This window comes from Canis lupus, chromosome 34 (genome assembly GCF_003254725.2).
Source record: "Canis lupus dingo isolate Sandy chromosome 34, ASM325472v2, whole genome shotgun sequence".
NCBI classification, from domain to species: Eukaryota; Metazoa; Chordata; class Mammalia; order Carnivora; family Canidae; genus Canis; species Canis lupus.
Genome location: NC_064276.1, coordinates 14,839,424 through 14,861,939, shown reverse-complemented (window position 1 = coordinate 14,861,939; position 22,516 = coordinate 14,839,424). Strand labels below are relative to the sequence as shown.

The following is a 22,516-nucleotide window of genomic DNA, read 5'->3' as shown; positions in this document are numbered from 1 at the left end:
GTAACTGATGCAAAAAGTTCTCTTCTGGGATGCTTGAGTGTGTGAATTTACCTTATTACAATTACAGAAAATAACTGATCCCATCCCAGCCCTATACACTAAAGAGTCTTACTATTATTATTATTTTTTTTTTAGAAAAAGGCATATTAATCTATCTTGTCCTTGATTCCCAATACATAAACCACATGAAGTCAATATGACATTTGCCTCAATTCTTAATTACACAGTGCAGAGATAAGAAACACTGGATACGGGAACAGTACTGGACAACCCCAGCATATACGGCTCTAACATTCTAAGTTGTTCATTTCTGTCTATACTTGCATACCCCTCTCCCCTGGCTTCAAGACACACACAGGAAATATTTTTTCCCTTATCCTCTGCAATCTAAAGAGTACACAAACCGTGAGCTGGAGGTAACTGCTTCTTTGCAGCACTATTTATGAAACACTTATCTTTTTTTTTTTCTCCCTAGGCATCCACCCCAAGGGGCTGAGCAGTGCCCTATGCTGCTGCTCAACTAGGTCTGAGAGCAGGCCGGGGGTGGGGGTGGGGGGGTGGGAGGGATTGCAAAAGCATCTTTACCACTGCAGCGCTCTTAGCGCCAGCACCTGCTTTCTCACCAGTTCACCAAGCTCCCTCTCGGCTTCATTTCACAAACATTCTGGGTCTCCATTTATCTGTTAAAATGGCCCAGGGTGTTTGCCAGGAGTATTGTGCCACCATCGCTGGCACATTTTGTCTGTCATTACACAAAGCATTCTAAAAAGCTATTTCCAACCCTGAAAATATACTCTTACTACAGAAGTCATTACATTAGCATAACAAGCACAAAGTTCCAAGATGGTAATTTGGTTATAGATCTGAAATCCTTCCTGTTCCATCAGATAGATGTCGAGGTATGATGTCGCCCTGCTGCAACTACCGTCTGGGTCAGTGGAACCCCACCCCTAAGGAAGTTCTGCTGGGGTGAACAGTTTGTCCTTGGGAACAGAGTAGGGTGAAAGTTTCAAGTTTCACCAGCCCAAGTCGGGGGACATTTCTTAAAGCATCTCAGGATGCTTCTCTTTAGTTTTTCCTTCCTCTTTCTGTACCCTTTTTTGATACAGAAAATAAGTCTTAAATGATTCTTCCACAGGTGTCTTGTTGGACACAGACAAGTATCAGGATTTCACTTGTAGGCAATACAAACACTTTTTGGTTCTTTGGTTGGGGGCGGGGTTTGGGAAATTCGACCTCAGTCGGCCTGGCCGGTCCGGTCGTGGGGGTACAGATTAGCTGCCACTCTGCTGAGGCCCGGATGGTGGTGGTGGTGGTGGTAGGGGTCAGCAGGGTTGAGATGTATTCAAATGTTAATTTACACCTGAAAAGACTGGCAGTCGCCCACGCGGGGGGTGACTGGAGTTTCTCAGGAATCCTGGCCATGAGTGCTTCCTTGGGAAAGATGAAAGTTGAAATGGATGGAGCAGAAAAGCAACGGAAAAGTTATGGGAGCAGCAAGAAGGGAGGGAGCAGGGACAGCCTCGATGAGTTAAAAGAAGTTTATGTGGCCACCAGTTGTAAAGCTATTTTCAACGTTCCCTTTCCCGGGTAGTGCTAAGGTACAATTTCCTCTTTCCTACATATTTGGAGATTATCTATCGAATCCAAAACTATTTATGTGGGAGTATTAATGAGGGATTAGCCTTATTTTTCTTTTTGTGCCATTGGGATGGGTTTCCTTCTTTTGCATGGTCTTTCTGTTTCGACAACTGCTACGCACCTTGCTTAGTGGACTCCCAAGGTACCTCAAGGAGTAACTAAGAAAGGAAAACCTTCTACATTCCAACACTGCCTCTAACCTCAAACATAGCAAAGGGTTCATTCAAGACCCCAGGACCACACTGAGGCATTAATTAGGCTGATGAAATCCATCGAAATGTATGAATTCAGCATAATCAAGTTTCTACCGCAGACTATCGTTAAGGAATACGTGAGCAGCTGGGAGAATAGAAAGTACTGTTAGAGTTAAGTCATGCATGTAATTGAGTATATTTAACATAACCATTTTAATGATCAGTGATTAAAAGTGCATCTTACTTAAATGGTATATCCTCTGCAATTTGTTCATATCAACTCGATAATATTCTCAAAAGGAAAAAGTAGGGATACAAATTTCTAAACAAGATCTTTTTTGAGTTTGGGGGGGAAAAGCAGAAAAGTGAACTGAAGGGGGGGGAGCAGCTTTTGCGTGCAAACAGCTCCACCAGTGTGATAGAAATTAATCACTGTTTTAGGCATCTCTGTGCTCCGTTCAAAGTATTAGGAATATATAACAAGTGATTTTCTTTCATCCCTCGAAAAGATTGTATTTCACTGAAGATGCTTTCTTAGTCCGACAAGATTATTTTTTAAAATCTCAAATCCTGCTGATTTGAAGAGCTTTTCTTAGGAACCTGGGAAGTTTACACCTTTCCGATTCTTCTTCTAACCTGTAGGGTTGGCTTATCTTAGTGGAACTTGCCTTTGTGAAGACAGCATTGGGAAGAGAGATAGCCTCACAAGAAAAGAGATGCCTCCGGACGTGGCAGTCTAGGGCCACAAACAGAAGCCCCCACAGGGAAATTAGCTGTTCGGATCGGCTAGGGGCCTGAACCAAGAGCCCACGCGTTTACAGGCAGACTCGGCTGTGCTCTATTCACTTGGACCTGGCCAGATAAATGAAGTCATTGTGGAGCCCTGCACAAGCCAGCCCAACTCTTTTTGTTGTAGTTTCTCAGCTTTTGTGCTCAAAACACGCAAATCACCGATTATCCAGGAAAGAAGAGGTGGATCTAGATCTACAGGTAGAAGTGTGTAATCCCACAGTATCTTACACATCTATGCAGGCATTATCAAAGTGAGGGTTTAGGAGAAGGATGCAGTTGGCCCAGTTCCCAAAAGTTGCCACACGGGGCTCTTTTTATCTCCTTTCACCCCTGCCCCCATCCTATAGAGAGACCAATCTATTCTCCCACTCAAAATAGGGTTTGAAGAATGGCACATCTTGAATGTCTGGGAGTTGCACCGTAACTTTTACCAACGTAAGAGGGAGAAAGGAAGGCGCAACCACATCAAAGTGTATTGGAACATACTATCTGCCCGCTGCCAACAAAACAAACATATTTTAAGGGGAAATTCATTTTGAACCCTTCCTTTCACCCAGAAGCATGTCTTCCTTGGCTTGGGGGGACAGCTCTTGGGAAATCAGGTCTCTCAAGGAGCTCTCCCGCACCCAATGTATAGTCTATAAATATAGGGGAATAGCCGTGCCAGAGGTAGTCAGTGCAAGAGAATCTGGAGTCTTGAAAGCATCTTTTTCTTCTGGCTATGGTGGCACTTAAATGATAATGCGGGCAATGGAGCTAGGAGATTTATATCTTTTGGAAAGTAGGGCGAGCCAGATGGTAATAGCGTCATTAACACACAAACTTGGGATGTGCAAGTGAAGCTTGAAATTGGGAAAGAGATCGGGAGAACAAAGGGGGCTGCTGTTGAAAGGCTACCCCTCTTCTGCCGGCCAAAGCTAAGAGCTTCTTGGTACTGGGGTCTGCTCCTGCCCAGAGCTGGATAATAAACGACAGCTTTCCCCCTCCCCTGTTGTGACTTAGAAAACACCGAGAAAACTTTTGCAATAGGCAAATGTGGCACTTATTTATATGTAACCCTTTGTAGTCTGAAGTGGCAGGAACGGGTCTTTAATTCAACTGCACTCCCACCCTCCACCCCCTACCCTAGTTTGATAAGCTCTTGCAATTGTTGACATTTATTTTATGAAATCAAAGTGCCGCTTGTTGCACGTTTCAGACAAAAGTTCCTTTTCCTCCCCTTATGTAAGCATTCTAAGTAAACATTAAAGGCTGAACAGCACCACCTTTTTCATTTTGGTGATGGGGGTTTGGTGCGAAGGTGTTACAGGGGGGTTAAACTCTGGAGTTTTCCTTTGGAAAGTCTTAATGATTAAGTTAAACTCCCACTTGTCCGAACAAATGCAACTCACAGAGAACAGAGAAGGCATTAAGACAAGATATTAAGACAAGATTAACAATGGCATTAATAGTAATAATGTATGTTTATAATAAACACCCACACAAAACATTTATAAACAGGCAGGGCAGTCTGGAACTAAAGAATACAAATTTAATATCTTCGTTCTCCTTTTTATTAACCCAAAGGACATATGCGTACATAGCATGCGTATATATGGTACACATATGGCTTCTGGGAAGACAGCAAAAAGTAACGGTCATTAAGTACTGAATGGCTTGAGTGATGCCTGCTAGCGACTAAAAGTTGACGATGTATGTCTAAACTAAAATCGAACGTTTTTCTTTTTCTTCTTAAAAAAAAAAAATACTAGAGCTCTTTAAAAGCCCGAAGGACTTACCCTCAAGGCATTATTCAGAGAAAAACTGAGACTGGCCGTTCGTCACAGGCAATTGTAAAGGGTTTCAAAGGGCCGATCAAACGATCGCCAGAGTAATCTACATTCAAGTCCGGATGGCGGTGTTACGGCACACACCTGCGGGGTGTTTGCTGTCCGTGCCCCTCGCCGAGCTACAAATCATCATTAAAGCGAGCTGCTTAAGCTTCTTCCCAGCTTCTAGACAAGAGTTACTTGGGACAGTTCACTTTGATATTGCTGCAGCTCGCAATTGACAAGCAAGCTATTTTGGAGCTCAAGCCCGAGCCCACACCCCAGTGAGCGCGGCAAAGGCAGGAGGGAGGCGAGGTGGGGATGGGGGAGGTGAGCAATTCTAAAAGTCCGTTTCTCCAATTTCCTGAGCAGATATCACCACAAGAATGTATAGGAATCCAGGTTAGACGCAGCTGAAACCCGCCTCGAGTTTCCTGCTCAGGGCTCGTCCAAAACTTCTTTTCCTGTCTTGCCACAACTTTTAGCCGACCCAGGCTCCAGTCCCCATCTCAGGACCTCAGTGTCTCTCCTCTCTCTTACACACACACACACACACACACACACGGGGGGGGGCAGCACACTCCCATCGAGTGCAGGATCCCGTTTTTCTCGACCAGGACCGGGATCTAGTCTGGAACTTTCACTTTTGGTTCGTTCGTTGGGGATTCTATTCCCCCTTTCAATGCCGACCGGCCCTCTCTGCCCTAACTTTGAGGGACACAGAGAGAAAACAACAACAACAGCAACAACAAACTGGAGTTGGGTAGAAAGAAAGGGACGTAGGGGTCGGGCAGCTGGAGGCGGGGGGGTGGGACGGGAGGAAAGTGGGTTTCCGTCTGCTGCCTGCCTGGGTGTCTGCAAGCCCTCGGCACTCCCGGGTGCTCCCCATTCGGGGGGCGGGGACGGGGGATAACCGGCTGCCGGGGATGCCAAGATCAACACTCGGAGTGAATGTATCAATAGACCAATTTTCTGCTCCCACCGCGAGCTTTTTCATTTCAGCCCAGAGCAGAGGCGTCTGCGTTGCGCAAGACGCAACAGCACGGTAGCGTCCGGAAAAAGAGGGCGCTAGATGCGGGAGGCGCGAATATGGAAATTAACTCATTAGGAAGGGGTGTGGTTACCGCGGAGCCCCCTCCTCCATCCCTTCCTTTCTCCCTTGCTGCCACCGTCCCAGCTTGCTAAATATGAGATTACAAACAAACAAATAAAGCAGAAGCTGACTACGCAGAGCCCCAGATGAAACACGCTCCAGATAATTCGCTTCTCTCCGCGCTGCGGCCAGACCTGCGGCGCCGCGCGGGCCCCTAACGCCCGCCGGTGGCTTCCGCGTCCCCGCGTCGCCAGCCCCGGCGCCCGCGCCCCTGCCAGCCAGGGCCAGCCGCGGCGTTTCGAAGGCGCAGCACGTGGCCCTGACGCCCCGTTTGGGAAACGTTTTTTAAAACATCAGACAAACGCCTCCATCAATTTGGTACCCCTCTGAGGGCCTCTGCCTATCCCAGAGGTCCTCTTCTAGAACGTGCCTGGAGGGGAGGATGGTGGTGTTCTCTTTGGGTGCGAAAGCCCCAAACCATAAAGTGACGTCCCAGAGTGCCTGGCAGGGAGCTTTGCCCGCGGCGCTGCGCCCCGAGTGCGGGGAAAGAGGGGGCGCTGAGCAGACCGGCGGGAGCCAAGGGGCGAGCACCCGCGTCCATCTGAGCGTTAGGGACCCGGGTTGAGGTATCATTAACCAGACCCCAGGTGCCCAGGAGGGAGAGCGAGGGGGTTAGAAGACCTAGGATGGGTAATTTTGTGTCCGGATAAGATGTTTGGATGGGGGGGGGGGGGTGCATAAGAAAGAAACAAGATGCAAAACCTCTCACATCCCCCTCCCGGCCACCCTGCCTCCAAGTCCTCAAAGCTGGTCCCAGTGGAGGGCTGGAGGGAGGAAAATTGTACTTGTATGGTTTTCCTTCCTGCGTGGCCCGCCTCCCCGGCCCCGCTCCCGGCCCAGCGCTCGCTCAGCGGCGGGCTCCTTGGGGGAAGGCCGCCCAGTGCCCTGGTCTCCCGCTGCCTGCAGGCCACCGAGCCTCAAAGCGCGCATTGTCCCGCGGGGGCGGGGAGGCCGGCGGGCCCCTGGAGAAGAATAACACTGCGCCCAACTCCGGTGGGGGAAACTTTCCTAATGCACTCCTGGTGGTAAAATACACTTTTAACGGGGCGGGGGTGGGGGGCTGGGGGGAGAAGTTTTTGAAAATCCACTGCCTTCCCTCAATTCTTCGACTCTAACCCCTTGTCACTTTTTAGGTTCTCAGAAAGGGGGAGAGTGAACCGGGAAGAACTTGGAAGGTGGCCGAAAATGTTGGACATGGCTCTAGAAGCGTCCATGTGACCGTTTTAAAATGCGGGTGGGAAGAGGGAAGGGGGATGTCTCCACCCAGGTCTGGGCCGAGGGACAGCTGCGCGGGGCGCGGGGGCCGAGGGGCCCCGAGGGCGCGTGTGCAGGCGAAGCATTTCGCACCTCCTGTTTATCTTAGAAGCGAGGCGGGGACGGGGGAGGGGGGGGGGAATTGTTCTGCCTCCCGACAGGCAGTGGAAGTTGAATAAAATGGAGAGGCGGGCAAACGCAAAAACAAAACCTGCTGCAGACTCGGAGTCTCTCTCCTTGACCCGAATTCCAAATGGTGGTGGTGGGGTGGGGGTGGGGGGTTTCTCCCGTTGCAAAAGACTCCGAAGTCTTAAGACCCCAGAGACAGCGGTCCTCCAGCGACGGCAGAAGCTGTGATAGAGAACCGTTAGAATTGAGGCTTTGGGGGGCAAATGTGATTAATCTTTCATTTGAGCAGCGGGGACCCATTCCTTCCAAGCGTTGCCGGTCTGCGAGTGAGGGGGTCTGTAGATTTCGTCTGCCCTTCCCTTCCGGGCATTTGCAAAATAATGGCTCGTGTCCCTTTGCAAAAACTCTCCCTGAAACAAATATATTCCAAGACACTGCATTGGTGAATCCGTTAAAAAAAAAAAAATCGAATCAAAACAAAATAAGATTCTTTAAATAAATAAATAAATAAATAAATAAATAAATAAATAAATAAAAAAGAAAGCCCCAGGCAGGTACTCTATATGTCCAACAACCAAAGTGACCGAAGGGGAGCATTAGTGGTTGTGGCTCTTTGGGAGTTGCGCTAATTTGGTGTGTGGACTCAATGCCTTAATGCTAAATCGGCAATATAAAGGGCTGAAGAGCAAGCCCGATAAAAAGCTCTAATTGCTACTGGAAGATTTAGGTGGTTGCTAGGATCTGAGGACCACCATCACCACAAAAAACCTCCAATAGAGTGTTTGGGCTGTGTGTATGGGGGGTGGGGGGTAGAGTTTCTACGGCGAATAGTGCCTACATCTGCTGGAACTTCCATATCTAAGCTGTTCATTTACGGGAGCCAACTTATGAAATCTCCACAATTAGATCTTCATTGTTCTTCCTCCACAACACTGTCTAGAAAGAAAAGGTCTTCTCGGTCGGGGCCAATCCAACGAAGCGTTTGACGTTATTAAATAATAAAGCGATTGTGATTTACATTGTTGTTCAGAAAAAAAGGCCAATTATCCACTGTTATGTTGCCATAAAGATCATATTAACTCGAATTAGTAATCAAACAATATGCGAGCGTTTAAAAAAGTACAGCCGAACTGGGTGACAGCTACCGCGACGTCTTCACTTTCACCAGCGAACCCACCCGCGCCGGCAGCCGGAGCGAGAGAGGCAGGCGCCGCAGACCCGAAAGGAGGAAGAGAGCAGCAAAGTGGTGATTAACGGTCTCCAGTGTTAATTATTCTCAATTAATCCCGAACAGTGCAAACCTTCCCTGGCTCTCTGGAAGTTCCCTGGGTTGGGATGCTCGGAGAATGCCGCCTTTCTGGGAGGGGTTTATGAGAGTTCCGGAAGAGGCTATCTCCGTGCCGGAGTACCTGGGAGCGGGAGGGCAGGGGGTAGGCGTGTGCGGGTGTGGCGTGCGGGGTGTGCGCGGGGGGCTCGCCGCCTGCCCCAGAGCCCGGCGTGCCCCCGAGCAGGTGCCTGGGGCGGGCAAGGCCCGCAGCGTCCTTACACCCCTAGCGAATCTTGCGTCTTCTCTACTCCAATCACCCTCTCTCGCCCTCTGTTATTAGGTTTATAACTCTTTGCCCACTTAAATTTGTGCAGCCAACCAAGGAAATCTAAATAGGTTTGAGTCGCCCCTTGGGTACAGAATGGAGGCTTTAATAAGAAAGATTAATTGTGGGTGTGTAACCTGCCAGAAGACGCGGCAGCTATCAAGTAGCGGCGGGCAGTGGGTCGAGGGGAGGGAGATGCCTCTCCTCCTAGGCCCAGACTTTAGTAGGCGCCGTAGGCATACTTAACGCAGGCCACCCGACAGCTCCGTGCTGTCACAAGCGGAGGGCTCCCCAGAGATGGTAAGCGCCATCTCTTCCCGTGTGAGTTGAGGTTTTAAGGAACTTGGCCTTTATTCCCCCTGCACGCCAGATCCCCTTGCCCCGCGCGCCCCGCCGGACCTCGGACTCTCTGCCCCCACGCGCGCGGTGGCAGTGGGGGGGGGGTGCCGTGCCTGCTGCCCTGGGGACGTCTGCTATTCCCACCCCCACCTACTGAACAATGCTTGGGCAAATGATGAAAAAGATTTTGCTCTGAGGGCTAGAAAGTTGATTCCGTTGTTGCCACGATGAAAAATCTGCACGGCTACGTGTTTTTTTTTTTTTTTTTTAAATAAGCAAACAGGGATCAATTTTCCCGGGCGCGGGGCTTCGGTCCCGGCACAGAGGGAATCGGGCCGTGGCAGGGCGGCTGGGCTCCCACCCTGCGCGGCCGCGGCGCCGGGGAACCGGCCTCGCCGCGCACCCGGTCCTCGAGCCCCTCCCTCTTTCTGCTAAGTGTTCGGATCCCAGACTGTGAGTTGGCGAGAGGGGTGGGGGCGGAGAGGAATAGGAACCGGGTGGGGGTGGCGGGAAGAAGGGATTGACTGGAACAGTTTCTCTAGGAGCGGTCCCTCCTTGGACAATTCCACTTAAACCTCGAGGCACCAAGGCCTGAGTTTAAACAAGCGCCCAGCCCTTGCAGCGATGGGACAGCCAAAGGGTGGTCGCATCTTTGTCCAGAGTTTTGAAACAGTTGCTGCCTTTCCTACCTCCCTTCTCTATCTCCCACCCCTCTCCCCAGTAAAACCAATTCAAAAGGGGACAGACTCCACTCCACAAGATTAATGTCCGTTCATTTGCAGGATTAACCCTCTCACGCAGCATAATAAAATACTAGAGGTCCTTTTAAATTTAAATAAATACACGAAATCCGTCCCTTCTCTCTTTTCCTGTTTGGTCCCTCTTTGGACATCAGCAAACAGCATCTCGCCACCTAAGTCGGTCTTAGAAGAACTTTTAACTCAGAGTTTTCAGATCCTCTGGGGGCTCTTAAAGGCATTGGCATTGGGAGAGAGTGGAGAGACCAGCTAACTTTAAATATCTATAGCTTTCCATTTTGACTTGGAACTCACGATTAAAAATCTATTTGTTCCTCCCAGGGCTGAGCAGATTGCAATGTTGGTCATAGGAGCCACAAAATGTTCATTAAAGGAACCTAACCGAGGCTACTGTATGGCCACTTTGTGAACTCAGAACTATGGATGGGGGGAAAAGTATGAAAGTGTGAGTTGATGTCACGCTGGCTGTCAGTGTGTGGTCTATTGTGGAGAATGGTGCTTTTTGACTGAACAGAGGGGGCCCCCCTCCCCCCTTCCCCAGCTCTACTGCACCTGCAGTGGATGAGGGAGTCCCTGCCATTCAGCCCATCGCAGATTGTTCAAACAGAAGACATCTCTGACAGCACTCAATTCATTACATTTCTTCCTGCTTTTCAAACCAACACACACACACACAAAATGAGTATTGCCAGCCAGTGACAGCCAAAAAAAAAAAAAAAAAAAAATCTTAAAATACTTTATATGCAGCTAATTTGGAAGCTCACACAACTAACCATGAAATATTTTGTATCCTTCACTTGTAAAGCTTCTTGAAAAAAAGATTACCTGCTTTTTTCCTATGAAAAACAGACCTCCAGAGTTTATATGGGGATAGTAAGTTTGTAGAAAGACACTGCAGCTTGGCGCAGGAAGTTTCAATCAGAATGAAGGGCAGAAACAAGCAAAAGAGAAAAGCCTTGATTTATCTTATCAAAAGGGCCGGCTTGAAATGCATTCATAATTTATGCCGGTGAAGCAGCTTGCTAATAGAGGTGGGGTACCCAAGAGCCAGGGGCGGGCAGTGAGAGAAGCAAGAGAGGGGAGTATGGGAGGCATCAAGGCTGAAGTGTGAGCTAAACATTTAAATCTATTTCCTAACAACGAAGTCTTCCCCCCATATGCTCAGGTTTATTTTGCCATCTTAGATTCCAAGATGTTTTTGCACCATTTCACAAAGCTGATGAGAGAGTGTTTAGAAAGCTGATGAGAGAGTGTTCGTCTAGTTTAACAGAAGTTGGGGTAAACAAACTCTCACAAGGAAAACTTGATTTTAAGATATTTTCCCTGGAGGTGGGAAGAAGCAGGAAACAAAGAAAGGGAAGAAGACTTTGAGCAGGAGAAGACAGGTTTGCCACTTGGTATTTCAGACTGATTAAACTGTAATGTTATGCAATAACCCAGATTTGAACTGTTAAGTGTGATAGTCAAATCGACCTGGATGTGAGTTGATAGTGAATTGACTGCATGTGAAATACTGGCTAATTCTCAGCAAATCATTAGTCTGTTAGATCCTGGACCAGTATCAAAACAAGGTCTAGTTTCCCGGACCCCTCCCATTGGATGGGCATTCAATGAATTACATTGATTTGTAAAGAAAACTTGGAAAGTGCATCTTCTGGAAATGATGAGATGCTTTCAACCAAAGAATAATTCTATCCATTTTACGGAGTCCGCAGACCAAATGTCTTTCCTCTTGTCTACATTTTAAATCACTCTTCCAAAGGAGTTCTCGCAGCAATACTTTGTTGACTCTAAAATGACTATAAAATGCTGTACAGATCATGAGTAATCGTGGGGGACAGAGATAATGGACAGGACACAGCAATGGCAAGCCAGAAGCAACTGTTCTAACCATGGCTCCGTATCAGAACCAGAAAACTCTTGGAAGTCCAGTTCTTAACCCACTGCTGAAACTTATGTAGGACCAAACAGAATAAAGCTATACAGTGTGCTCTCTGAAGGCTTTTGGTGGGATTTGTCTCGTGTCTGGAAACAAAACAAGCATAAAACAAAGCAACAACAACAACAACAAAACCCCAACTCATTCAGACCTCACAAGAAACTCCAGCTAGCAAATCAAATTACAGGGGCACACACACAGAGAAGGCTTTGCCTGTGAGCTCAGGCGGCCTGGAGCTGGGCCTTGCGTGGTGACTGCCTTGGTGCTTAGGACTGGCTATTCGTCTGTCTGCTTCTGCTCCGGGGGACAAGAACCTCCGCAGCCCCCAAAGCTGGGGCCGGGTAGTGGGGATGGTGACCGGCTCCACCGGCCTCGCCCCGCAAAGTGTACGGATTGCCCTTTCTGGAACAGTCAAACGAATCATTTCATCCCTGAGGCCCTGCAGACCCTGACGTCACGAGGTGGGGGTGGGGGCGCAGTCCCGCTTCTGGCCTGGCCGCCAGCGATAAGAACCCTTGGGAAGAATTCACCGCTCCTTTTAATACAGTAATTATTTTTCTGCCTTCTGCGGGTGGGGGCGGCTCCGGCCCAGAATGCCGGTATCCCTCCCTTCAGGAAGATGCCCGGGGATGGCAAGTTTGCAGGATAACTTCCCAGGCGATCCCTAAGCCAGGAAGAGGACTGGCAAAGGAAGCAGGGTGGTCTGCACCAGGCTAATTTCCCCTTCTGGGACTAGGAAGGAGACCCGAGTTTCTGTGTGGAGCTCTAGGGTCGAAAACGGGCATCTCTTGCCTTCCCTAGCACCCAATTCCACTGGGCGGTAAGAAAAGGCATAGCTATCCATTCATCCTCTTTTGTGTCAGCAGCTTTGTACTCCTCTTGTGCCAGGTAAAGATGTATGATCCCTATTTTACAAAAGAGAACTGGGTGCAGCCCCCGGCCCTACCTGCTCTGATCCCGGGGGAGCCCCGCGTCCCGGGCAGCCCAGTGGCTCTCGTGGTTTCCCCAGAGCCGCTGCACCTGGCCCTCTGGCTTCGGGAGGCACCAGGAGCCTGATTACCTTGCTGAGCCTTGGCACCAAACGGGGACAAACAACCTTTTAAAAGTAAAGGCCTGGGGTGAGAGGCGAGAGGAAGAAGGCAGGACCCGAGTGGAACAATCTCTTGATTTGGGAGGTTTGGGGCCTGGAAGCATCTTCGGGGTCACGAGGTCAACATGGGGGGGCGGGGGCTAGGGTTGGGGTGCGGCAGGGAGCCCTGGAGGAGCCCGGGCCCCAGACACCTCGGGAGGCGCCCACGACCCGCGCGCCGCGGGCCCTTCCAGGCCTCAGAGAGGAGATCGGGCCGGAGAAACCCGAGCCCTCGGCGGCACCTTCCCGGGGAGCCCCCCAGGGGCCCTCAGCAGGGCCACGGTGACGTCAGGGCCCCGGCCGGCGCTGGCCGCCTCGGCCTCCAGCGGCCCCGCGGGCTGCGGCGGGCTCCCCAGGGCAGGGGCGGGAGGCCCGCGCGCTCTCCCGCCCGCTTCGCGCCCCGCACCGACGCCCGACGCCCGGAGAGGACGGCAAAGGGCAGCTCAAGGCGCCGAAACCTTCCCTAACCGTGCGCACTTCATCCTGTGCATGCAGGCAGACGGGGGGCCTGTAACCAACGACTCCTGGAAGCTTGTAAATCACCTGACACTTCTTTGCAAAGGAGAGCAAAGCATCTCAACTCCAAAAGCCCAGAAGCAGCAAATATCTTTGCGTCCCGAAAATGAGAGGGCGTTCTATTTGCTTTTGAAGAGAAACTGAGTACCACCACTCAAGGAATCAGAAATATAGCCATTGCACCGAAATGTAAAATAAAAATCCATCTAGACCTGCATACAGAAAGAGAGCTCTCTGCCATGGGAAATCTTGGCCTTGTCTTAGCAATCCATCCTCCCAGAGAAGTCTCATAGTTGAGAAAGTCAAGCCCATTATTTCCTAAAGGCTTCTTCTGTGGCCTTACAAGAATTTTTAAACTGGACAGCATTGTGGGAAGGAGCAGTGGTCACAAGTCTCCCTGGGTGATATCACAAGCAGGTCTCCAGGGAAGTTTTTAATAGAAAATAACTATGAAAGACACCAAACGAATTCTCTGGTTTGGACAATTTCTGTCTTTGGAAAGCTCCTTCCACAGCTGCTTACTCTAGAATTCCAGAGACTGTGTGTGTCCCTTTGGACTTTATCCACATTTTCAAAGTAAAGTTCAAGTGTCTCTTCCCCTTCTCCTGTCTTTAAGTGATCCACCTCATAGATGAGGTCCCTAAAGAAATCCACCCAACCATCTTCCAACTTCAGTGTAAAAAAAAAAAAAAAAAAGAAAAAAGAAAAAAGAAAAAGAAAGAAAAAGCAAAGAAAAGAAATAAATCAAACCTCGACCTCACTTGTAGCTGTCCAAAGCAGGTTTTGCTCTGAAAGCAAGAAAAAGCAGCATAAAAAAAAAAAAAAAGTGATATGCAAATTATTTTAAGGCAATAATGGGGGTTGGGAGGGAGGTGGAAAGTGTTGGAGAAGTGTTAATTCAAGTCTCTGCTAAAGCTCACGGTGAGGGAAACTCCCCTTCCATAAAGCAAAATATGAGGACCTGTTTTGCAAAATTCTCCAAGAACAAGAAATAAAGGGGGGAGGATATAAAAAGCTCTTTTCATTACAATAAATAAATAAATAAATAAGCAGTGCCAACAAGCAGGCGATCAAACCACAGTCAAACTTCAATCTCAAAGCAGTTAGCTATAAACTGTTAGCAGTTGAAAAGTAAACCTGTGCACACAAAGGCACTGTTTAAATTTCTTCTTGTAAGGGTTCTAAATGAAGACCCAATCACTATGCAGTTAAGCGGTATTTCTTGTCCCCCTGAGGCGCTGATCAGTTCTTTTTAATGTGAGAAAACTGGCGACTCAAAACCCGTCAATGGAGTTCCCACAACAAAAGTTCTGAAAAGCTGAATGAATTGGGTTTGTAATTACTGCATCCCGTCCCCCCCACCCCTTGCAGCTTATCTCTTATTCATTCACCTTATATTATTGTCAAGGAATCTTACTCTCAAAATCATTCCCTTACCATTTTACCCAGGGCCACAGAGGAACTTATGACAGAGCAGAAATGGAACACTTGCCTGCCCCCCCCCCCCAGTACACCTGGAAATGTTCAAACCAATAGGTGGGGAGGGAAGGAGGGACTATCTTGTACCCCAATTTACTGTGAGACTACAAGAACTCCAGAGTGCTCAGCCTAGGCAGCCTGGCATTTTAAAAACCGAACTTTATTGGCAAACAGCAATGTGTGCCCTTTCTAAATTCAGAACCTGCCTGAGTCTCTGAAATCCTGTGACATCTCCACTTAGAAAAGGCAAAGGTTATAAATAAATCCCCACCCCTCTCTCTCCAAACTGCAAGGCCCTAAAAGACCTTGCCAGACATGATGTAGAATCTAAGATAACTTCTTATGTTCTTGTTTTGTTTTGTTTTTTTTTCCTTTTAAAACAAAACCAGTAAATAAACCAGAAAAAGAAACTATAATGCCCCCCAAGCCTCAGCCCAGGAAAAGGTTTTATGAAAAAGTCAGCTTTAGAATGCCAGGGCCCTGTGTGTATTTCAATCCAAGGCATGGCTGATGGAGGAGATTCTCCTGAGATTTCCTACTGTAAGAATGTGTCGGTTCTAGAAATAAGTACAGCTATTACAACCAAATCTACTAGCAGACTAAATAATTAATTGAAGCGTTGCTCTTTGACCCTGGGAAAGTCCAGTAGGGACACGTTTATAGTAATAATACCTCCGAATGAGCCCTTGTCAAATATTCATTTAGTGGTTAATGTGAGCCATTTCCCCCTGGGACCGTCTGTAATACCAGCTTCCCAGCATTGGCAAGAAACCTTGCTAATCTACTACAGCTCAGCAAAATATTTTAACGCTCTTTATTTAAAGTAGGGGGCGGGGGTGCGGGGAAAGAAAAAATTGCAGAGGGAACAAACTATAATCTCATCCTTCTACATCTTTCCATTCCATGTGCAAGGTTAACAAAATATTAAATTCACCCCCTTTGACTGCAAATTGAATGGTGAACAGAATAATATCCCAAGGAAGGAACTGAACACTCAACAACTAACTTCAGAACTGAGAGATAACCATCTCTGGGCAAGTTTATGGTTTCCCCCTTCTTGGAAATCATACTATAATTTCAATATTGTATATTCAGTATTAATCTATTCATGAAACTAGACATCTTGGGGAATCATTTAGCCCAAGCAAATAAACGATGAACTATATGACATTTTCCTCAAATGCACTTCATCAAAAGAATTTATATTTGCCAGCAAAATAATTTGGCTTTCACTTAGGAGATAGGGAAGGATCGGAGGGAAAAATGTGAGTTCTCTTGTTTTAGGCAGACAGTGACAATCACTCAAAACTAGTTCAACTTCCTAAAATTGCTCTTTTCCTTCTTGCAAAATATTTGAACCTGAGCATTTTGCCAAAAAGTTATTGCTTTTTTTAGCCTGATCCTGTGGGCTCCTTTTTTTTTTTTTTTTTTTTTTAAGGGAGCCTAGTGCAGTGCAATTACTCTAAACCCAATACATATTTCTAATATATCTATTTTTTTTTTCAAATATATACACTCCATATAGTTGATTGGCTCAAATTCCGGGAATATCCTCCCCACCCCCCAGCAAGATCATTTGGATCTTTATTCAAAGTTTCTTTTATTCGTATGTGTGAGCAAGAACTGGCGAATGTGCTCATTACCACGTGAATAATCCGTATATGCATTACAATGGCTGGCCAGGCCGGGGGAAATTCTTTTAGAGTCTCTGCATTAATTAGGGGGGGAAATGCCTCGCTTAGAATTGGGAACTGGCATAATAATTGTCCTTTACCCTAAAATGAGGATTTTTTTTTAAAAAAAAGAAATAAATGAAAACCAATTCACACCAAAAATAAAGCAATCCACATGAAATAAAAATACGGAAAATATGAGGATCTCTCCAGCTGAGCCCAGAACTAACATTAGCAACACCACGAGAGAGAAAGACTTTCTTGGAAAACGAGAAAGTGCAGACCAACGGGTCGAGCTAACTCGGGGTGGCTGCAGCCGGTATTTTACTCCTGGGTGGAAGGAGCGGCCGGATCCCAACTTCTCCAAAGTTGCAGCAAGTTGACACAACAAGCCCTTGAAATTGTGGGTAGTAACCCACGCTCTTAAGAATGCCCGACTCGTTGTTCCTGGCCCCCTTTGGAGGGGGGAGATGAGCGAGGTGAGCAGTAAGGAAGGAAGGAAGAGTCCCTGAGTCAGGCTTACAGATTCTCCGGCTGCGCCTAAGCGCGGGGCGGCTGTGCTCAGTCACAGACCCGGGCGATTCCCCAACTTTTCCGCTCCCACCGAGGACAACTATAGTCTTTCTTTACCTTTCCTAGGGCAAAAGAAAACAACAAATCCGATCTTGGTTCCCCACCGCCTCCCCTCCCCCTACTTCTCCGCTACTGTAGTAAAACATGGTTAACAGATCAAAAGCATAATCATCTCCAAATGTGATTAGACCGGACAAAGTAAAATATCTACCTCAGAGTTGACTGTTTTCTTCTTTAATATGGCTGTTGCCTGGCTTCTCTTTTGCTCGTTATCAGCTGCAGAGATATCCGATTTGGGACTACAGGCTTGGACCCGCGCTGCCAATTTAAGAAATGGAATTCGTGGAGGGAGAGAGAGGAAAAAAGAAAATAAATAATAATAATAAAAAATAGCCGTGATAAGTCGGGGGAGGGGGGGGTGGTTTGTAAGACGCTCTTTGCTTTCCCTCGGCCCTAAACAGGAAAATGTAGAGGAGAAAGTTTATGAAGTCAAGGAACAAAGAAAGCAAACCACTTGTTTCCTCTCAAACAATAGCAGGGCTGAAGTAATCCAAACACCCACCCAGCAGATGAGCACTTTGCATGTCTAGTTTGCAATTATTCCGATACAAGAAGCATCATTTTCCCCTAGAACCAGGTTTCCAAAGGGCCATTGTGCATTGAGGAAAACGAAAACAAAACCAGCCAACCTGGTTCTGATTTGGCTCAATACCCCATCTGCTGAGCTACATGAAAATTTTCAGAATTGACTCCTTCTTTCTGGCAACAAGTGGCATAAATCAGTTTTAAGTATAAGTCCCCATCATGCTTATTCATGCAGCTTAGAAAAGGAGAGGGTGGGTTTACAATATATGTCTCTAGTTTCTATTTTCAAAATGATATAAGCATTTCAATTTTTTGAGAGTACTTATATTCAATTAATCATTCAGACATTTATTTGTTGCAATTAACATTAGCACACGCTACTGGACTAGAATACCAAGGTTTAGGTATTTTGCTTTCTTGGCTGAGCACAGTATATACCCGGAGGAGTTATGTATAATCAGTGTTATCCAAATAAATGAAAGACTCAAGCATAATTTCAGTGTCCATATTTCAAAAATTTATTTATCTCAAACTGTGCATAATGGAGTAAAAACTTAAGTTGAAAATGTACCTGTTATAAGGATGGTATTAGTTCAAATATATACATGGATTCTCGGCAGACTGATTCAAATAATACAGAGCCGAATCTTTAAAATACAACTACGGAAAATAAAGGGGGGGGGGAACCTTAAAATATCACAATAAATTTACAGAAATATTACAAACCATAAGAAAATATTTCAAACACAGTAATTTCATGTTGTTGCTTTTTTTTTTTTATCTGAACAAAATGGAAAGTTGGGAAACAAAAGCTATTATAAATTACCAACGATGTCAACCTGTATGGCCATTTTTGCTTTTAACAGTAAGTTAAAAAAAAATTTAGTACAATCTAAAACTTTTGCCCCTTTAAAGAAGACCACGGAGATGGTTTTGCCAGTACTTATTCTAATTTTTTTCCTTTTGTACAATTTTTAAACAATTAAAATGTCCAAATCTGAATAATTTTCTTCTTTTCCACGTTTGCAACTGTCCTAAATTTTCAGCTGCAGAATCAAAATTCAGCAAGAAGCCTCTCCTTGAAAAATATTGGCAAATTCTCAGCTTATAAACAATGGACATTTTGATTGCCATGTTTATCTCGATAAATACTGTACAAAAGTTGCTTGCAAATATTAAAACATTTTTTTTCGTCGCTTGGAGACTAGCTCTAAATATTATTGGTAAAGACTTTTGCAAACTTTCTGCAAAGCTCCTACCGTATCACTAGAACTTTTAAAAAGTTTTGCGTAGTTTTCTTTCCTCCAGAGATCTATACAAGGTCCATCCCCTCGCCCTCCCCACGCCCCCCCCCCCTCCGGTTTTCTCTGTACAAAAATAGTCCCCCAAAAAGAAGTCCAGGATCTCTCATAAAAGTTTTCTCGTCGGCATCGCGGTTTTTGCGTGAGTGTGGATGGGATTGGTGTTCTCTTTTGCAGCTGTCATTTGCTGCGGGTGATGACTTTTTTTTTTTTTTTTTTTTTTTTTTTGAGCGTACCGGGTTTTTCTCCATGCTGTTTCTTACTCTCCTCCCATTTCCCTCGTTTTTCTTTGAAAATGTCTCCCCCCCTCTAGTTCACTGTCCGGCCCTCACATGTGCGAGAGGGGCAGTGTGCCGTTAATGGCCGTGCCGGGCACCGGGCCGCTCTGGTAGTGCTGGGACATGTGCAGTCTGCTGGGGGCGGCGGGCTCCGGCACCTCGGCGCCGGGGAGGTACATGCTGATCATGTCCCGGAGGTCCCCGGCCTGGCAGGGCGCCCTGGAGTGGGAGGAGGAGGTAACCACGGGGGGGCTGGAGCTGGCCTCGGACTTGACCACCGAGCCCATGGAGCCCAGCGCCATGCCAGGGGTGCCCTGCTGCGAGTAGGACATGCTGTAGGTGGGCGAGCCGTTCATGTAGGTCTGCGAGCTGGTCATGGAGTTGTACTGCAGGGCGCTCACGTCGTAGCGGTGCATGGGCTGCATCTGCGCGGCGCCGTGCGCGTTGAGGCCCGGGTGCTGCGGGTAGCCCAGCTGGTCCTGCATCATGCTGTAGCTGCCGTTGCTCCAGCCGTTCATGTGCGCGTAGCTGTCCATGCGCTGGTTCACGCCCGCGCCCAGGCCGGCGCCCACCCCGACCCCGCTGGCCATGCTGTTGCCGCCCGGGGCCAGCAGCCCGCCGGGCAGCGTGTACTTATCCTTCTTCATGAGCGTCTTGGTTTTCCGCCGGGGCCGGTATTTATAATCCGGGTGCTCCTTCATGTGCAGCGCTCGCAGCCGCTTGGCCTCGTCGATGAACGGCCGCTTCTCCGTCTCCGACAAAAGTTTCCACTCGGCGCCCAGGCGCTTGCTGATCTCCGAGTTGTGCATCTTGGGGTTCTCCTGGGCCATCTTGCGCCGCTGCCCGCGGGACCACACCATGAAGGCGTTCATGGGCCGCTTGACGCGGTCCGGGCTGTTCTTCTGGTTGCCGCCCGCCGCCGCCGCGGTGGAGTTGCCGCCGCCGCCGCCGCCGCCGCCGCCCCCCGAAGTTTGCTGCGGGCCCGGCGGCTTCAGCTCCGTCTCCATCATGTTGTACATGCGGGCGCTGTGCGCGGGCCCGGCCCGCCGGCGGCCGCCGACCCTCGGCCCGGCCGGGACTTTGGGGGGCCCGCGGGCGGGCGGGCGGGGGAGGAGGAGGAGGGAGGCGGGCGGGGGTGTCGCGAGCGCAGGGCTCCGCGAGAAAAAGCAGGCGAAGAATAATTTGGGGGAAGAAAAGAGAGAGAGAGAGAGAGAAGCAAACTGGAATCGAGATCAAAAAAAGCGCTTCCCTCCTCTTCTGGCCGATCCTGCCGCCGCCGATGATTGTTATTATTATTTTTTGGAAAGGCTTAAGCCTGGGGCTCAAACTTCTCTCCCTTTCTTTCTCTCTCCTCTTCTTTCTCTCAGTCCTAGTCTTAAAGAGGCAGCAAACTACTTTCCCCCTTTTGCAAACACTCTCTTCTCTGCCTTGACAACTCCTGATACTTTTTTGAACAAGTTAATAGACAACCATCCATGTGATGGGGGCTGTCAGGGAATAAATGGGTTTCCGGCGACCAATCAGCGCGCGGCGGCTCCTCCACTCGAGCCCGGCCTCGCCGCCGGGTTTTGCATGAAAGGGGGCGGGGCCTGCCGCGCCGCAGGCCGCGCGGGGGAGGAGGGGGAGGGGGGGAGGAGGGGGAGGGGGGGAGGAGGGGGAGGGGGAGGCGGAGGGGGGAGGCGGCTCCCACAGCCAGCCTGCCAGCCACTGAGAAACCTTTGTATCCCCTCTCGCAGCAACAGGTCACACCACACGCCTTTTCGAAGGAAGTGGGGTAAACAGCACTAAGACTACGATTCTTTCTTTCTTCTTCAAACTTCACGTTGATTTACTTTTTTTGGTGCTGGCCGCGGAGTTGGGGAAGGGGCGCGAGGGCCCGCAGAGGTGGAGGGGCGGGGCGGGGGGGGCTCAGGGCGACGGTCCCACCAGGATTTCAGGAAACAGGCGGCGCGAGAGTCGGTGTGTCCGGGTCTTCCCGCCCCGCGCGCCTCCCCGCGCCTCCCCGCGCCTCCCCGGGCTCGCGCTCCCGGCCCCGGCCCCGGTCCCGGCCCCGGCCCCTGCCCCTGCCCGGCCCCGGCCCCTCGCCCCTCCGGGCGCCGGCCCGGCTCCCCCCTTCCTCACTGTCCCGACCTGAAGTCAGGAGGCGGGAAGCGCCGTCCCCGACCCTCCCGGCGGCCCCGCCGGTTGCTCGGCAGCTGGCTGGGTCCTAAGCGCGAACGCGGCCGACGTGCCCCGGCGGGGAGGCCGCTCCAGCCCGCGCTTCCCCGCCGGCCCCGCGGGCCCCCTGCCCCAGCCGCGTCGCCCACGAGGGGGGCTGCCCCCACCGCGTCCGGGGCCCCCACCCTCCTGCCGAGCCGCCGCCGGGCAGGGCTTCCGCGGGGCCGCCTTCCAGAGGAGGCCGGGGGCGCGGAGGGGAGACGACCGTCGGCGGGACGCCCCGAGGTGCGGGCGGCCGAGCGGCGTGCGCTCCCCCCTCCCCCCTCCCCCCGGTCCCCGGTCCCCGGTCCCCGGGCCGCGCTCGCCGCCCCCCGCCCCCCGCCCCCGCCCCCGCCCCCGCGCAGGGTCCCGGACCCGGGACAGGCCGGCCCCGCCGCGCATCCCCGCCTTCCTGCCCGCGCCGCCGGGCCCGGGGCAGCGCTCGGAGGGGGCGCGGGGCCCGGGGGCGGGAGGGATGCGCTCCCGGCACAGGTGCAGGCTGCGCGGGCGGGAGGGCGACGCCGGGCCTGGTCCCGGGGGGGGGGGGGGGGGCCGCGGCAGCGGGGGGCTGGGAGGGAGGCGGGGGTAGGGGCTCAGGAATCCTGCCCGCCCGGGACCCAAGAGGGTAATTTTAGCCGCTGTCCCATTGTCCTGACGTAAAGATTTCAATAGGTAGGCGCTCAATGCGGCTGCAATGGCAGCACGTCCGTTACAAATAGGTAGTTTTGTTTCTCTTGTTGTCGCTACACGGAGTCAAACAAAGCCCCGTCTAAGTTTCCTTCCACTCTCTTGTTGGGATCTTTGTGGCTAAAATGCACTTGACTACAAAGGGGGGGTGGGGTGGGGGGGAAAAAAGCCTGATGCCATTTCTTTTTTATAAAGGGCTTAAACCATCAGGGTTACTTATTTTCTTTCTTCTGTAACACTCTCTCCGCCCCCTCATCCCTGATCCATCTACCCTTACTCACCCTAAGAAAACGTACTGAATGGTATCTGTCGGCCACGTTCCATTTATTATCTTCACAAAACTTTGCATTGTTTCGTTCCTTACTAACGTCCTTCTTCCCATCACCGTCACTACCCCCACTCCAACTCCTCCAATCCCTGCCCTCCCAGGCTTTTCTGTCCCTGTCAAACTCAAGATAAGTATGCTCCCTGGAAAGCCAGGGAGGTCGAGAAAAAGAATC

At 49.7% G+C, this 22,516-nt stretch overlaps 1 protein-coding gene across 1 annotated transcript; it reads right to left on the bottom strand.

The window, feature by feature from the left end:
• Positions 1-18,048: 18,048 nt before the first annotated feature.
• Positions 18,049-20,684, bottom strand: SOX2 (SRY-box transcription factor 2). Its single transcript, XM_025451585.3, has one exon. The coding sequence runs from the start codon at positions 20,150-20,152 to the stop codon at positions 19,184-19,186; it is 969 nt and encodes a 322-aa protein (XP_025307370.1). The 5' UTR covers positions 20,153-20,684; the 3' UTR covers positions 18,049-19,183.
• Between the last annotated feature and the right edge of the window lie 1,832 nt (positions 20,685-22,516).

What these genes read in the sequence shown, in the direction of transcription:
- SOX2 (XM_025451585.3), bottom strand. Translation starts at nt 20,152, where the DNA reads ATGTACAACATGATGGAGACGGAGCTGAAGCCGCCGGGCCCGCAGCAA.